Consider the following 18,058-nt stretch of genomic DNA (forward strand, 5'->3'; position numbering starts at 1 on the left):
AAACTATAGAAGTATCTCAATGATACCAAAATAACACTGGTAAATAATTAGTCAAGGTTTGATGTTTCTGTGATTTTCTTTGTGCATAATTGTGTTGATTTTTATGGGGTTTTTTTCACACTACTGTTTGAAAGAAGTCTCTTCTGCTCACTAAGGCTATATTTATTAGATCAAAAATACAATAAAAAATGTGAAATATTATTTCAAATTAAAATAGCTGTTTTCTATGTGAATATATAGTGAAATATAATTTATTCCAGTGATTTAATGCTGAATTTTCAGCATCATTACCTTAGCCTTCAGTGTCACATGATCCTTCAGAAATCATTCTAACATGCTGATTTGCTGCTCAAGAATCATTTCTGATTACTATCAATGTTAAAAACAGTTGTGCTGCTTATTTTGTATTTTTTATTATTATTTTTTTATTTTTTATTTTTTGGAAACTGATACATTTTATTTTTCAGGGTTCACATATAAATAGAAAGTTCAAAACAACAGTATTTATTTGAAATGGATTTTTTAACTTTTGTAACATTGTATATGTCTTTATTGGCACTTTTGATCAATTTAATGCATCCCTGATTAATTAAAATTACACTTAAAAACAAAACAGCAGACTCGACCTTATATCATGAATATATTGAAGAATACAATAAATGAACCAACCAAAAAATATATAAATAACACAGAATCACACTGTGCTTGTTGTTGGCAAATGATAAGTGAGCCGGTATCACTATCACCGCTGACTCTGTTTAATGGGGTTGTGCACCACAGCTAATCATATTCAGACAGTTACAGTAGGGCACTAGTGAACAAAAGGCTCAATGGTGTCACCCGTCCAGACCCGCCGCGGCCTGCTGACCCTCTGAACGGTCAGCACACTCGGGGCGGCGGTTGGGCAGTCAGGAACGCGCGGACGAGAGCGGTTGGACAGTTTAGCCAGCTGCTCTGGAAGCCAGTGCTCGCCAATGAAACTGCCAGATGGACACACTTTCAGAACAATGAGAGTTTACTGCACTAGCGGCTAGGCTAACGGATAGCCAGACGTACAGCCGTGGGTCCACAACAAAGCCTCAAAATGTCCTGCTCCGACTGGGACGCAGCTTTTGGATGTTTAAGAATGTCATCTTCTCTTCTTCTTAAATAAGAAACACCTCCTCACTGAAGATCCCCAGTGTCCATGTTCCAGTCTGGCTGGTGTTTCCTCAGACGGCAACAGGCTGAGTGTCCTGGGATCAGCACTACATTGAGTAACCAAGCCTGTTTAATGAGGCGTGTGATTGGTGCCCTCCTTCCCCGCACAAGACACTCCATTCAGACGCGTGATTGATTATGACAGACGCACAATGGAGAGCTGGTGTCAGGACCAGCACGCTCAACCTCTGACCACCAGACTCCAGCACACGCCGCTTGTTTACATGCGCACAAACGCATGCATATGCGCAAGTATTTATGCATACATGAAGATGACGTGTGTACTGATCATTTATGTCAACTTAGTACTTTAATAAAGCCAGTGCATGTACTACTTACTCTGTTTGATTTAATATTTGCATAAATATTAAAGTTGCATGTTATATACTGAAAAATATTTGATAGAGAAATCATTTTCAATTAGAATTTGCTGTAAATTTTCCAAATTATTACAAAGAAGCATGCAATTTTGGAGTACAAAAACTGCATTAGAATAATATATAATGATTTCTTTTAAAGCGTATATTTAAAAACTTGTAATTTATTTAGTTTTAATTACAAGTAAGATTTACTTAAAACCATATTTATATAAAACCAAATAAAATTGTTTATTATGGTGTACTGGTATTAAAACCTTACTCTTGTTCATTTAGTTTCTTTTACTCCAGCTACATTACCAGAGCAATACTAGCTTGTTTCACTGGAATCCTGCACAGTACATATTCTGTACAGCCTATAATTATATAAATAGTATGTGAAACAGAATGCATTATTACACAACACATATATTATTGCATGCTTAATTTAGTGAGTAGCATCCATTTATTGTGTGATAAACAAGGTGGGTTATTTCTAAATTCAGTCACACTATATATAAGGTGACCTAATGATTTTGAGTACCATTTTGAGTGTACATCCAGAGTGCACTGCATGGAGCACATTGGTGCATTGTAATTATATTTAAATAACTTGCATTTAATTAACATTTGTAGTTACACTCTTACCTTTATCTCTAACCGTAACCCCTTACTTCTATAACCTCTGCAACCATAACCCTAACCTTACCTTTACTCCTAAATCTAACCATACCACATTAGCAGTAAATGTGGAAATTTACCACAACAACAGGTAGTTAGATCTGTAAAATGTTAACTATTTTACCAAAATAAGAGGGATCATACAAAATGCATGTTATTTTTTATTTAGTACCAACCTGGTACTTAAAAAACATTTACATGTAGACCATAAGAGTAAATAATAGCTGAATTTATAAAAATGACCTAGTTCAAAAGTTGACATAAGCTTGATTCATAATACTATGTTTGTGTTGTCACCTGAATGATCCACAGCTGTGTTTTTTTGTTTAGTGATAGTTGTTCATGAGTCCGTTGTTTGTCCTGAACAGTTAAACTGTCTGCTGTTCTTCAGAAAAATCCTTCAGGTCCAACAAATTCTGTTGGTTTTTCAGCATTTTTGTGTATTTGAACCCTTTCCAACAATGACTGTATGATTTTGAGATCCGTATTTTCACACTGAGGACAACTGAGGGACTCACATGCAACTATTACAGAAGGTTCAAACACTTGCTGACGCTCCAGAAGGACACACAATGGGATGGAAACTTGAATTTGAAGATCAGGGTAAATTTGACTTATTTTGTCTCCTGGGAAACATGTAAGTATCTTCTGTTGCTTGTCAAGGGCAGTACTAAATACAAAAATATGATGTTTAGGCAAAATAAATGAAATGTACACATCTTCATACTGTTCAAAAGTTTACACCCCATCTTTTAATGCATTGTTTTTCCTTCTGTAGCATCAGTGAGAGTTTGAACCTTCTGTAATAATTGCATATGAGTCCCTCAGTTGTCCTCAGTGTCAAAAGATGGATCTCAAAATCATACAGTCATTGTTGGAAAGGGTTCAAATACACAAAAAATACTGAAGAACCACAGAATTTGTGGGACCTGAAGGATTTCTCTGAAGAACAGCGGGCAGATTAACTGTTCAGGACAAACAAGGGACAGTACAGATTCAGGTCAGTACTAAATAAAAAATAACATGAATTTTGTGTGATCCCTCTTATTTTGGTAAAATAATTAACATTTTGCAGATTCTGCAAGGCGTATGTAAACTTTTGTCTTCAAATGTAAATAACATAGCATTATGATATATATATATATATTTTTTTTTTTAATCTTTTTCTTGAAGGTGAACTCATTAAGTTTTGTTCTCATCAGATATTTTCAGTACAATCAAACTGATATTACTAAATATTAACTGTCTTTTGAACCCCACTTCACCCGTGTGCATCTGAAAAATGAATTTCTGGGGGGGAAAAGTTTTAATCTGCTGGGGGGCAATTAATCGTGAATAGTTCACCAAAAAATTATATTTTGAAGAATGTAAGTAACCAGTCAGTTGCTGGCAGCCATTGACTTCCACAGTGTGGAATATATTATGGAAGTCAATAGCTACCAAAAACTGATATTATAAATAAAGTTTACGCAATGACTAATACACACAGAGGACTAATTACAGTTAGGACTTCTCTGGATATTGTTTTTTGTTTTTTGCTGTAATGCTTTAATGGCTGTTGGCAGCTCTTACCGTCACTATGTTTCTGCGCATGTGCTGTTCCTCAAGCATGCTGTAAATTCATACGACCATGCAATCAATATCCGCATGCAGTAATGCGCCGCTTACGTATGCAAAGAAGCTCCGCACCTCGCTTTGAATTTACAGATTCAGGCTTTTCTTAGCAAACTCGTTAATCTTGTTTGGGATATTTAGAGCGCATATACATTAGTGAGGTAAAGAAATGGAAATCATCATATTTCAGATCTGCCTTTCAATACTCACAGGTCATCATTACAGATTGTTAACTTGATTTGTGACCTGTGCTTCCAGGCACCTGCTGTTTTATATCCACCCCGCCAGCACATTCATTTTCAGCACTATGATATGATGATGCGTTTCAAAATATTAGCAGATTTAGAATGGATAATATCTCGGACAGAATTTAAGACTTACAACAACACTTACAGATGAGAGCGAATGTGTGTGTGTGTTAAGAAGAGGCAGGAGATGCTGAAGGACTCCAGGCTGCCATCTTTATGCTTGCGAGTGGATTTAGTTTATATTACTCGTAAACCCAGCATGACTGAATAACCGTCTGATTGCTGGTCGTGGTATGAAAGAAACTTACAAATCACACTGCCACTAAATTCCTGGCCTTGCTTTTAAAGGAATAGTCCACCAAAAATGAAAATGTGCTTAAAATGTGCTCACCCTCAGCCCATCTAAGACTCCTTTTTTTATCAGATTTGGAGAAATGTAGCATAACATCACTTGCTCACCAATGGATGCTCTGCAGTGAATGGGTGACATCAGAATGAGAGTTCAAACAGCTCATAAAAACATCACAATAATCCACAAGTAATCCTCATGACTTCAGTCCATCAATGAATGTCTCGTAAAGCTAAAATCTGTGTGTTTGTAAGAAACAAATCCATCATTAAAATGTTTTAACTTTAAACTGCTTTCTCCAGTGAACAGGTTCATCCCCTGTTGTCCTCTCGCATCTGAATTTGTTTAGAGCTGTTCTAGCTTGTAAATGGTGCTTGATCTGTACATATATCTCTCCTAATTTTTTAGACCACACCACTTTTTCACTGGAGAAAGCGTTGTTATGGATTAACAGCGTTGTTATGGACTTAAAACAGTATTTTAGCAACTGTTTGAAGATAAAAACGTCTTAATGACTAATTTGTTTCTTGCAAACATCACTTCACAAGCTGTTAACTTGCAAACTTCATAAGCTGTTAAATGATAGACTGAAGTGGTGTGGATTAATTTTAAATTATTAGCTTTATTTTTATCAGCTGTTTGAGCCCTCATTCTGACGGCACCCATTCACTGCAGAGGATCCATTGGTGAGCAAGTGAAGGAATGCTACATTTCCCCAAATCTGATGAAGAAACAAACTCATCTACATCTTGGATGGCCTGAGGGTGAGGATATTTTCAATATTTTTATTTTTTTATTTTTGGATGAACTATGCTTGAAAGATGCACAATAGAAACTACACAGAGTCGATGGCATGGCTTTGGTTTATTTGGAATATGGTCCATCCGCTTTCATCTGGTCCTGTTTCTCTGGATGACTCTATCACCCGACGGTCCTCACAAAGAGATGTATGTCCAGACCCTTGATGTTCGCAGCCCTTAAATGCACAATCATTTAAAAAAGCTGGACATTCCACTCCAGAATAATACATAGTTTTGATCTGCTATGTGCTCCTCACAACACAAGGATCTTCAAGTGGCTCTCGCTGAGCTCAGAGGACGTGCTGTTTCCTGCATGTGTGCAATGAGCTGAAGCTCTGCCACCAGGCCGCGTGCGCCGGAGCAAATGCCACAGAGCTCTATTAAAGCCTGATTGAAATAGCCCTGTAAGTGGGCCCCAGGTGCATTAACACTTTAGCAATTTACTGAAATCGAGTGAAACAAGAGGTACAGCGCAGACACAAGAGCTGAGACGCTCAGACTTGAGAGAGACGCTCTACTGAGGGAGTGTATTCGTAGGGTGCGTCTGAGTTTCTCTGTGTGTCAAAGGGACTTGTGTGTGTGTGGTGGATTATAGATGCCACCAAAGCACAATTGACCAACTGATCATTTAATATGATACACTATCAACTATAACACCATTACTGCTATTGTTGTACCATCATTTGATCTGTATTACAGGAACTGATCTCCCAATCTCATCATTTTTTTTTAAATTAATTAATTATTTTTTGGTTTTACATTAATCATGCATAATCATAATTTAGAATAATCAGAATTTAGACAGACAGATAGATAGGCGGACACTTTTTACAGTGTAGCAAAAGTAAACTTTCTCCTAATTGATTGATTTTATTTTATTTTTAGACCTGTTAAAATTAAATTCTGTCTTCATTTACTCTCATGTCATTTCAAACCTTTCTTTTATGGAACATAAAAGACGGTATTTTGAAGACTGTTGGTAACAAAGCTGTTTTGGTTACCCTGACTTTCATTACATGAAGAAAAAATACTGAGATGTTTCTCAAATTATCTTCTTGTATGTTCAGTAGTTTACGTTAGGCCATTACAGCCCAAATGTTTATGTGTAATAAATTTTATGTTGAATCAATAAAATATATCTTTCTAAAGCTACAGTTTGTAACGTCTACATGATACTGTCTCATTTAACACAAAAATAGATTTAAATAATCTTTAGTGGGTATTTTCACAGTAAAAATTATTTTGCGATTAATTAGATTAATTAATCAACACATCATGTAATTAATTAGATTAGAATTAGATTAGAATTTTTAATCGACTGACACCCCTATTTTTTTATTTTATATTTTATTTCATGTCATCTATCTATCTGTCTATCTATCTGTCTGTCTGTCTGTCTGTTTTATTTGTTTGTTGTTGAAACTGTAAGAGCATAATTTTTGCCTGTCCGCCGTGGGTGATGGTCTCGGGATGTTTTTATCTCTCCAGTCAGTCTCTGACCATCAGATGGCCACGTTCCTTATGAGATGCTCGGGAGGAACGTTTGATTCGGAGACACGCGTGAAGGCGGGGTGGGGAGTGTGAGGGGTGGGTGGGGGTGTCGGTCGGTGTGTTCACGCCTCTGTAGGAACTCCTTCAGCACCGCGGACAGAGACACACACATACATAGAGCTGTGACGCGCTACGATCCTGCGCTTTTGTGATGCTAAACAACTGCAGGTCATCAGGATTCCTCCTCCCTCAGACCTCCAGAACAACACAGCGACTCAATCTAGACATTTGAAAAGTTGTAGAGCCCCGAAACACCGAGGGACCGCCGCCCGGGCCGTTTTCGGTGCATTATTTTGTTGGGCCGCTCATTTTTTCCACTCCGTTTAAACAGTAATATATTGTTTTTTGTTTTCCTTTTCCATAAATATTTTTGATTTTCATTTGCGTCAGAATGTTGTTAGAACACCCAGGATCAAGTTGTCAAAATGCTGGAAATTACACCCGATACAGCTCGAGTCAAGGTAAGAGCTATTTCCCTACATCATTTCAAAGCCGATTCCTTTGAACTGTTTAATACGGAAGTCGTTTGGAAAATTGACAAGCTCCCAATGAGTTGTGACGTGTCATGTCAAACCACAAGAATAACAATCAGCCGGTAATTATTTGTAAAACATACTATTAAAACTATTTAAATTTATTATATACGCGTTAGATGGCCTGTTTGAGAGTTAATAGTAATTGCATTTTATCTCTGACTCAGACATAGGGGAATGTTCGTATTTTCATATAGACTACACTAAAAATATTTACTAATTAACTAAGTACATCGTAGGATAATGTCATTGGTGACCTTTAAATCATTTTATTCCCGCCTTCTTTAAATTTTAGCATTAGTGCATTTAACAAGCCGTAGACTCTGATCTGAAAAGCCTAATTACGCATCTAACACTTTTTAATGCCAAAGAACTGCATCATTCAGCTCAAGAACCCTAAAGTGGTTATGGATGATTGAACCCTATGAACCCGTCTGAAGAGTGTGGGGGATTAAATGTTGCTCTGAAAGTCAAGCGTGGGGTTTCTGCATTGGACACTTACATTCACATAAACATTATATTGATAGTCTTGAAAAAGTTTTTTTTTTTCAACAACCTGACGACTGTTCCTGCTCCGAACATTCGCCTATCGGACGCCGTATGAATATGTAATGGGCAACATTGTTAGCGCACGGAACAGATGTGAAGCGTGCGCGGTCACGGTTGTCATGAGAGACCCACGAACGGACCGAAGCTCCGTCCGCTCGACCAGCAGGTATCGGGTTCCCTCAACAGGTGCAGCACCTGAACCAGAGGAGTGCCGGTTTAGGGCTGTTCTGGAGAGTTAAACTGAGAGACATATTTGAGTGTTTTCTCAACACACTTTGTCTTTGAGACGAGAGGAGTTTAAGGTCTGGACAGAGGTTTTCTTTGATAACACTATTTAACAGTTGCCACTTTACATGTAGGATGATAAGTATTAATTAATATTGCCTAAGTATACGAAGCTCTAAAAATGGCCCGGTAAGCACAAGCTGTTTAATATGTTGCTCGCTAGATTAATTATGCTACAAAAACAAAATGATCACTGTAAAATATAGGCTATTAATCTTATTTTTAATAAATATATAGTATAAAATAAAATAAAAGTAATATTGTTATAGCATTATAGCTGTCGAAATGACGTGGTCAAAACTAGCTGTCAAAAAATCGCGTTTTACCCACACCGCCTTCAGCCTCGAGATTTTGTTACATCAAAGGTGAGCAGGTCAATATGACATAAAAATGATAAAGCTGAAATTAAGGAGGAACATTGCAGCACCTTTCGCCGATATGTGCTTCATAAAGTGTGGAAATCCAGGCAAATGTGGCATTGATTTTGAGTTTATCATGCAGCGGCCGCAGTGGCACTAAAGCTGATTTCCCCAGACACAGCAGATCAGTGTCAATAACATTCATCTGGAGCTCGAGCAGCTCGATCAGCATTTCACACAACTGCGTTTTCTTTCCTACAGCAAACAGTTGTCTGACCCAAATCAATGTAGAAAAATGTGGAATGAATTGGATTTAAAAGTTCACAGTTGATGCGCATCTCAAAAGGACGTGGTTCATTTTCCGCTTTGCCCTGCGCCAAATTACAGGCTGATACAAAGTGCATTGTTTGCGTTCACATGAATTGAAATACTTTCTAAAACTGGCAGTTATAATAAGTCGTTTTGAAATTTGCATTTATTTGGCCTATTTAAGTTTAGTATCTGTTTTAAATCAGTGTCAAGATTTTTTGAGATACAGCTGTATCATTTTGAATCAAAAGCTATTTGATTTAAATGACACAAATTTCATCGTGTAGTGTGTCTATCGAATATAATTTAGACAATGAAGTATACTCTGAGAGTTTTTACTTTTAAGGTAACAGCTGTTTTGATGTGCAAAATTTATGAATGCATTTTCTTTTTGCATGTTCTTTATAGTGCATTCGCATGATTCTTTATTAACTGTAGTGGCTGCATTTTGCCAGTTATTTTGTGAGTTTTACGCGCACGCAGGGTGTATTTTGAATACTTAAGGTCCAGATAAAGATTAAGATTTGTCAGGTCCGCAAGTTCATGTGATGGACACACATCTGCTTTTAGGAAACACAGTCGCCATCATTCAACTAATTGTTGCTCATTAAGGGAACAGCTGAATACATCACGGTGTGAAGAATATCTTGGAATAAAAATTACGTCTCTCGCACAAGTGGAAAGTGAATATTTTGTGGACGTTTCGCACAGAAACCCCGAGAGGCTGTCGTGCTGGTTTTGAGCTTTCCAGGTGATGCTCATCTGTTTTATCAGTGACCAGAGTAACGGGGCGGCGTTTCTATTGCGCATCAGAAGCAACAAGACGCAGAAACTCGCCGCGCGATGGATTTGTGTCTGACAGGCGCGCGTCCTCTGCCTACTGCGCGCTGCATCTAACGCTTAGATATATTCATTATCGCACGCGTTTTGTCCTTCTTTATCGGAATAATGAAAATGGAGCCGAATAAGGCTGGGGATTCGCCGAAAGAGCCGTCCTCTCATCACACGGAGATGCTCTTGGCTTTACTCACGCAGAGAGAGGAGTTACGGAAAGGTACAACCGACATCAGAGCACGGATGAAAGTCTGTCTTGCAGTCTGTGTTCGATCTAAACTTAGCTCTAGAAAAATATGAAGCACCTCAGAGTATTAGTCCAGCCCTGCGTAAATTGCGGGTTTGCTGAAAGCTTGTAATTTATTAAACTTACATTTAACAAAATGCAGTTTTTGAGGGGACTCTTTTGTTTAATGCGCTTTGTGTTTAATAGCTGTAGGTAATTATAAATATGATTTGTAAATGTGGAAAAGAACTTTTCTCAGTAGAATTCAGATTTCAGTGTAACGCTTTTCGTGCCTCTCTAATACTCTGGATTAGGAATGATTGTGTTTCTTTGGGATTAAATCTTACAACAGCGGCTCACAACAACATATGTCTGCGTCTTTCGTTTCCACAAATCGGCAACATTTCGCATTTTGTACTTTGAGGCGCATAGAAGATATTAAGGTCCAAAACGAAAATGAAAAACATCACAGTGATTGTTGAGAATTAATGACAGTTTTCCAGAAATAGCCCGTCTTTCAGAGTGAAGGCTGCAGGGGCTACTATTTGAAAGAAAAAAAAGTTGAGTAATAGTATTCTCTACTTTATAGTATAATGATTGGAGCTGTTGGCCGATTGAATAATTGATAGGTACTTGTGCACCTGTTCATGACGTGTGTGTTGATGTCAGAGAAGCAGCTACAAGCTCAAAGACACTTGATTCGCCAGATAAAACGCGCTGCGGCCTTATTTATTTCATTGTTATTATGGCTAACAAGAAAATCTCGTGTAGTGAGTGGTTAGTGGTTTCATTTAATTTTAATCAGAAAATGATACGATACAGTAAAAAAGATGCAATCAAATGTGTGTGTTCTGGATATTTGTGACAGTTTATATGGTTAGCTGACAGCTGTTATTTAATGCACAGAACTCAAGCGGGTTTGCGAAATTTAGCATTTACTTATTAACGTGACCTCATAAAAACTGTTGTTTTGGAGACAACAACAACAACAACAACAACAACAACAATAATAATAATAATAATAATAATAATAATAATAATAATAATGTGTTGTAGCTATTTATCGTTATGTTTATTCATGCTGTTGATTTTATGTGCTTTATGTATCTGTGTAATGGAAAGACTGTTGCTTTTTATTCAAGTTTTGTTTGTTCGTTTGTTTAATACAAGCTTTTTATAAGGCAGATGTTACATTTGCATCATAAATACTTAAGTACACAATACTAAATTAACACATTAAAGTGAACGTTCTCAGCTTTACGTTGTTAAAGAGAATGATTGCTTTAATAAGAGCTCGTCAGTTTACCGGTGTAGTTTACTGTGACCTTGAGTTGCAATGTGATTTATATTAGACTTTGCTCGCATGCTTTAATGTTGTATAATAATAATAATAACAATAATAATGTAAAGATTAAATGATTGTTATTATTCGTCTAATAATACGTAATAATAGTAATACAGCAAAGATATAATTATTATTTATTATTATTTATTAATAATAATAATAATAATAATAATAATAATAATAATATGTATTACGCTGAAATGGTCTTTATCTCTTCTAAAGGTTCTATGTGTCGTTTAATACCAGCAGTCATTTGTCATTTGCATTGCTCTTTGAATTTAATTTTCGCACAAGTGCACTTTTCGCATTGAACAGAACAACTGTAATTTAAATTAGTCGTTTCTATGAGCGTTATTTGTTTGTTTTTTCATGCATAAAAACGGAAGGTACAATCATATCGTGTTTGGAATATTGTCGTTATGAAATGATGCGCTTTAATGTTTTATTGGATGCAAAACATTGCTAATTATTCCCTCAATATGGCGTATTTGTAATAAACAACCTGACAATAAATGTTATGAGTTGTGATATGCAGGTGACTTTCATCATTTAAAAAAGCGACATTCTCGGTCAGGGCAACAAATACTTGTCATCTTTCAAATGTTTTTTTTTCCCCCCCAAAAAGGTTCATGATGCATTTCATTCTGGTACAGTAATTAATAATTAACCGATCTTCTTGCAGATATTCCTGTTTGCGCAGGATGTAACCAGCACATCGTCGACCGTTTTATCCTAAAAGTTTTAGATCGACACTGGCACAGCAAATGTCTGAAATGCAGCGACTGTCAGTCTCAGCTGACCGACAAATGCTTCAGTCGAGGCGACAGTGTTTACTGCAAAGACGACTTTTTCAAGTGAGTCCTTCGTGTTTCAGCACTTTCCTCCTATAGTTTCTCATCGTTCACACTCACGTTTCGGATGCCATTTGACCGGTGTTTGACTGCATTTTGCCCACAGGAGATTCGGGACCAAGTGCGCCGCGTGTCAGCAGGGTATCCCGCCGACACAGGTGGTCCGGAGGGCGCAGGACTTTGTGTATCACCTGCACTGCTTCGCCTGTATCGTGTGTAAGAGGCAGCTGGCCACAGGTGACGAGTATTACCTGATGGAGGACAGTCGACTGGTGTGTAAAGCCGATTACGAGACCGCCAAACAGAGAGGTACATGCACACGTCATGGTTTATTCAGCAGATGTTTTTTTTTTTTTTTTTTTTTTTTTTTTTTTTATAAGAACAGCTGTTTGTTTTTTAAAAGAGGAAACCAGAGAGGATAGTTCAAACGCTGTTTTGTTTGAGCAAGCACAGTTCCCAAACTCTTAATTGTTTTACTTCTTGCGTTCGATGACCTCACATTGATTGGCCGCTTTTAACTCTGAGTTTAATCTCGCTGGTCGTGGGCTCGTCCATAAACATTTGACCCGGTTCAGGTAATTGCGAACTCGCCAGCCTCCAAATCGATAAGTGCCAACGCCGTCCAGAAGCGTTCTAGTAAGCACTGAACATACGCAATAGAGCTGATCTATGGAGTCAAAGAGACACAATCTGCATTCGGGGCAGTTTTCAGCCAGATTCAGCGCTTTAATACTACACAAATCGGACTGCGTAGTGATTTATTTGGAAATGAAGTCTGGAAAGGACCTTAGTGTCATCCACTGAGTAGATGAACTCCCGTTACACTTCACATCACTGGATATGTGCATTCTGAATGTTCAGTAAAGGTGTTTCAGTCGGAATAGAATAGAATAGAATAGAACAGAATAGAATAGAATAGACATTTAAAAATAATGGCACCAAAGGGGCGTTTTCTCAGCGATGCCACAACATTTTTGATTCGCCAAAACTGAACAGTTCTTAAAAAGGTCCCCTTTTTCTTACTGCGAATAGAGACAATTTCTTAATTTGAATAATAATAAAACAACAACAACAAAACTCCACATATAACAAATAAAGAACATTTAGTGCTATGGAACTGTGTATGGATGTTAAAGATTCTGCATGGCAGTTAGAACCACCGATGACATAAAAAATGTAAAGAATAGAAAAGAAACATGTTTAAAATAGAATAGAATATAGAACAGAATAGCATAGATAATAAAACTGGCATATATCTCGAAATAAGAATAAATTCCAGTGTCTAATAAGAAATAAATTCGTTTCGTTAAATTCAAATGTTTCTTATATTACAGAGACGGAATGCTCATTCTGAATTATTTAGGAACGGGGTCTGGAAGAGACCCTGAGCGTCATTCATTGAGCAGATAAACTTACATTACACTGAATAACTGCATTCTAAATGTTTAACACGGGCCTTTAGTGCCTTCACCTCACCGACGCTCCGATTAGAATAGAATAGAATAGAATAGAATAGAATAGAATAGAATAGAATAGAATAGAATAGAATAGAATGCATAAATAGAATGTATAAAGTGCAAATGGTTTTACAAGGACATTACAACTTGACGTCTAAATTAATTTAGACAATAATACTAAATAATAAATGTATAATAATACTAAAAAAATAAATATAGATTTGATATGCATTTACCTTTGTTACCTCTAGAATAGCACAGAATAGAATAGAATAAAATAGATTAGAAAATAATAGAATAGAATAGAATAGAATAGAATAGAATAGAATAGAATAGAATAGAATAGAATCGTTTAAAAAACGTATTTACGCCTTAATGTTGCCGTCTCAATTAGGATGAATGATTGTAGAACAAGAAATAAATTCGTTTGTTTAAATTAAAATATGTTTCTTACATTACAGAGGCGGATTCGACAGCAAAACGCCCGCGCACAACAATCACCGCCAAACAGCTGGAGACGCTGAAGAACGCCTATAATAACTCACCGAAACCGGCGCGCCACGTGCGGGAGCAGCTGTCCTCAGAGACCGGCCTCGACATGCGAGTGGTGCAGGTAATCTACATCTATATTACACCTACAGATCTTTCGCAGTCCATTCAGTCCCAGTACATAAGCATTGCAACGACACCGCGAAACGCCCACTTATTTATCTCACCCTTAAAATGTACTTTATAGTCATTTCGTGATATTAAACAACAGTTTTGTCTTGATTAAAACCAGTTAATAAATGTTAACACACGAAACACATTTGTTTAGGTTAACTGATAATAACGTTAGCTTAAATTAAGACACTAAATGAAAAATATTCATTAGTAATACTAAAGAAAAAACACCTCGCATAGGAACACGCGTAGCGCAGCTGACTGTGTCTTGGACATATATGATATTCATAGTTGAACAATTCAGTTATAATATTCAGTATGCATTATTCCCTGTTATATTTATATGCTATTATTCACAAAAGAAAGTGCCTTACTCGTGTCATTATAACCTTTTCAATCATATATTTCATATAATTTATGTATTATACCCTATTATTTACGCTGTTTTTTGTAGTTGTAGTTGTAGTTTTTTGTTTCGTTGTCATTGAACTATAATCTTTATTATTTAATGTAGAAGATTTTCTACAGATTTCCTACTAATTGTATTTATTTAGACAGACAGACAGACACACATTGGCTCAACTGACTTTTATAAAATACTGTCTTGATTTATTGTAAAACCATGCGTACTGAATTGTGCAGAAAATATACAGGTTATCTTAATGCTCATCATAATCGATTTAGCGCTTGTTACCTTTTTGGTTCTGTTTTGATAATTGTTTGCGTACATTTATGCAGTATGTTATAATGTTGGTTGGTACATGTGTTGATTTTAATTATATGAAGAAAAAAATTATATACAAAAAACGTAAACAGTGAGAAATGGGTTTTAGCTTTATATTAGGCCTACTTTTATGTTAATAAAAAGGCTCTTATCAGGTAGAAATAGTTTTGTACTTTTTACTACAACGTTTGCAGTGGTTCCTCAAAATTTTGTAAGATCAGCAGATTGGCATGGTGTGAAACTAACCCATGGCTCTGCACAGGTCTGGTTTCAAAACAGAAGAGCAAAGGAGAAAAGACTGAAAAAAGATGCAGGTAGACAGAGATGGGGTCAGTACTTCAGAAACATGAAGAGGTCACGTGGGAGCTCCAAATCAGATAAAGACAGCACTCAGGAGGAGGGCATGGACAGCGATGCTGAGGTCTCTTTCACAGGTACGTTTGCTCCAAAAAAGCTACACAAATATGGCTCATGTGTAATATAGTATCAGATGAAATCTTTCACTGAACCAAGAACCAATTCATCATCCTAAAGTGTTCATGAATGATTTTCCAGTATTTTTTGCTTTGAATCAAATGTTGCAATGTCGAAGCCAGTTTGTTTTATTTAAGGCAGAGAACTGTTTATTCAATAATTTTCAGAAAAGCCTGTTTGGAAAATGAATGGGAAAAGATAGAGCTCAGACATATTGCGTGTCAGATTTTCAGTGAGATTTCTGGACGTAATTCTGGGATCCATCACAAACAGCCACACTCTCCAAAAAAGTTATAAAAGGGGGTTTTCGCAAATATGCCATAGAAGAACCATTTTGGGTTCCCTAAAGAACCTTTCGGTTTAAGAACCATTTTAAAGAGCCTTTTCTCCAATGGAAAGGTTCTGTGGATGTTACAAGTTTTTCATTTAATCACTGATGCCAATAAAAAACCTAATTTTTAAAAGTGTAGATATGTTTAAGATTATTGACTTTTTGTGCATTGAACATCCACCACTCATTTCATTTTTCCCTTTACTATGTTCTATGCACAGACGAGCCACCCATGTCCGAGCTGGGTCACTCCAATGGCATCTACAGCAGTCTGAGTGAAAGCTCTCCGGCTCTGAGTCGTCAGGGTGGAGCTCATCCGCCCTTCCCGCTGGAGCACGGCGCCATCATCCCCTCACAGGAACAGTACCACGACATCCAGGCCAGCAGCCCCTATAGTCTCCCACAGTCTCCAGGATCACTACAGGCTCTTCCCAGACACCAGCCCCTCATCTCCAGTCTGGTGTACCCAGAGTCGGGCCTGCCCATGGTGGGTCAGAGTGGAGGACAGAGCATAACTCCAGGGGTTCGCATGATGAGCGGGGGAAACGGGCCGAGCTCTGATTTGTCCTCGGGAAGCAGCGGTGGTTACCCAGACTTCCCTGCTAGCCCGGCGTCCTGGTTGGATGAAGTAGATCATGCCCAATTCTGATAGTTTTGAAGCTGCACATTTGGAAAGAGACCTAGAGCAGATCTCCACTAGTGGACAGGGATTACAGAGCAGATGAACCTTGTATCTTCTCTATTATTGGCAGAAGAGTTGGAAATCAACCCAAGGCTTGAGCTGAAAAGTCTCGCCAAGGTTTTGGACTTTTGTTCAGTTCTACGAGGACACAACATTGAGAGGAGAGCTTTCACCAACTACTGGAGCTCTTCACCAACTTTTACCATACCTAGACCATGACTTTTAATTATACGAAATGCAAAGATTTTATTTTCTTCTTCAAAATGAGAATTCAAGTCAGTTGCAGTGCACCAAGAAAGATGAAATCATCCATCATTGCTGTTACTGATGTGTATAAATGTGATATCACCAGTTTTGGTCAAAGTGTCTGGTCGTTGCCAAATGTCTATATACATTATATAACATTTTATCAATGTGGAGTCTTTATTTTTATACAACCTCCTTGGACAATATGATCACAGAGACTTTGTACATGTTTCACAACAGGGATATACAAGTTGTAGTTGTTGTCTCTTTCTGTTCAGTAGGAGTTCCTCTATGCATTTGTGTGTTTTCAGACGTGTCTCGTTCGTTTCACTCTGTTGGAAACGTTTGGCGGAGAGGCGCCATGGCTCTTGTATATGTTATATGGAAAAAATGTTTTGTCTTATTTATTCTCTCTGATGATGGTTAAGTGATAAAGGTCTTTAATAAATTTGTCAGTGAAATCCTCAAGTAGCCATCGTTTCCTGGCAGAGATCTTTAACGCTGTGGCCTTGTGTTTTTTATTTCTTCATTTGCTAAAAGGATGCAGATTTCTGTGCCTTTTATAGCCTCCCATTGTTCTGCGCGCTGACGGGGACGGAGGAGCGGCCATATGATCCGGGAAGGTTTCTCCAGTGGCTCGTTGGCAGCGAGAGGGTTAGAACGGGCTTGGATATTTATTTCTTTTTTTCCGAGATTAATCACATCGATCTTATATCAGGGCACAGATAATGGACCCGGATCTGGCTGAGTCGGCGAATCGCCGGTCTGGCTTGTGACCAAAGGCGTATCAAGAGTTCAACGCCTCTTTAGCAGAGAAATTCGATGCGGACGCCGCTGCAACTTGTCGATTTGAAGATAACCGTGCCATGTTTACCCGGTTGCCCCGACTGGACAGAAATATACAGTCTATTAGCATGTCAGAGTTCGATTCAGTTACACAGATGCTGTGAGTGGCTGTTATTAAACAAAATGGTGATGCAGCCCCAAATAAGAGTGACAAATATAAAATAGTTTGTTTTTATTTATTATTTTTATTTTATTTATTTGTTTATTTATTCACTTTTTTAATTAATTAATTTATTTATTTGTTTATTAATTTATTTATTATTGCTTTAATGGTCTGCAATTAGAAAGTCCAAATCAGTGCCTTCAGGTCGGAATCAGCTATTCGTTATATCTGTTCATCTCAGTGGCGGTTACTCGGCTGGATGTATGCTGAATTTGTCTTTTCAATTTTTACCTGAACCGTGAATTCCATTTGACTCAATCATCTGTTAAGCTGTTAAGAGTTCTCTAAAAGTGTCTGGTGGAAGAAATGGTTCAAACAGATCATTTCACCAGGTTTTTTTTTTTTTTTTTTTTTTTTTTTTTTCATGATTCACAAAATGTAT

General features: G+C 37.3%; 1 protein-coding gene across 2 annotated transcripts; it reads left to right on the plus strand.

Moving 5' to 3' along the window:
* Nucleotides 1–6,913: 6,913 nt before the first annotated feature.
* Nucleotides 6,914–17,166, plus strand: lhx3 (LIM homeobox 3). Of its 2 annotated transcripts, none has more exons than XM_051108872.1 (6): nt 6,914–7,260; nt 11,922–12,093; nt 12,197–12,399; nt 14,009–14,160; nt 15,197–15,368; nt 15,961–17,166. In XM_051108872.1, exons 1-6 carry the CDS (start codon nt 7,191–7,193, stop codon nt 16,386–16,388), a joined length of 1,197 nt encoding a protein of 398 aa, XP_050964829.1. In that variant the 5' UTR covers nt 6,914–7,190; the 3' UTR covers nt 16,389–17,166. The 2 variants fall into 2 exon arrangements, with proteins under 2 accessions (XP_050964829.1, XP_050964828.1); XM_051108871.1 differs by lacking the exon at nt 6,914–7,260 and adding an exon at nt 9,654–9,888.
* The last annotated feature ends 892 nt before the right edge of the window (nt 17,167–18,058 follow it).

This window comes from Labeo rohita, chromosome 5 (assembly GCF_022985175.1).
Source record: "Labeo rohita strain BAU-BD-2019 chromosome 5, IGBB_LRoh.1.0, whole genome shotgun sequence".
NCBI classification, from domain to species: Eukaryota; Metazoa; Chordata; class Actinopteri; order Cypriniformes; family Cyprinidae; genus Labeo; species Labeo rohita.

Excerpts from the sequence above, each read along its gene's own strand:
- lhx3 (XM_051108871.1), top strand. The coding sequence starts at position 9,783 with ATGAAAATGGAGCCGAATAAGGCTGGGGATTCGCCGAAAGAGCCGTCC. Across the intron at positions 12,094-12,196 it reads TGCAAAGACGACTTTTTCAA|GAGATTCGGGACCAAGTGCG; the intron begins GTGAGTCCTTCG and ends TTTTGCCCACAG. Across the intron at positions 14,161-15,196 it reads TCGACATGCGAGTGGTGCAG|GTCTGGTTTCAAAACAGAAG; the intron begins GTAATCTACATC and ends GGCTCTGCACAG.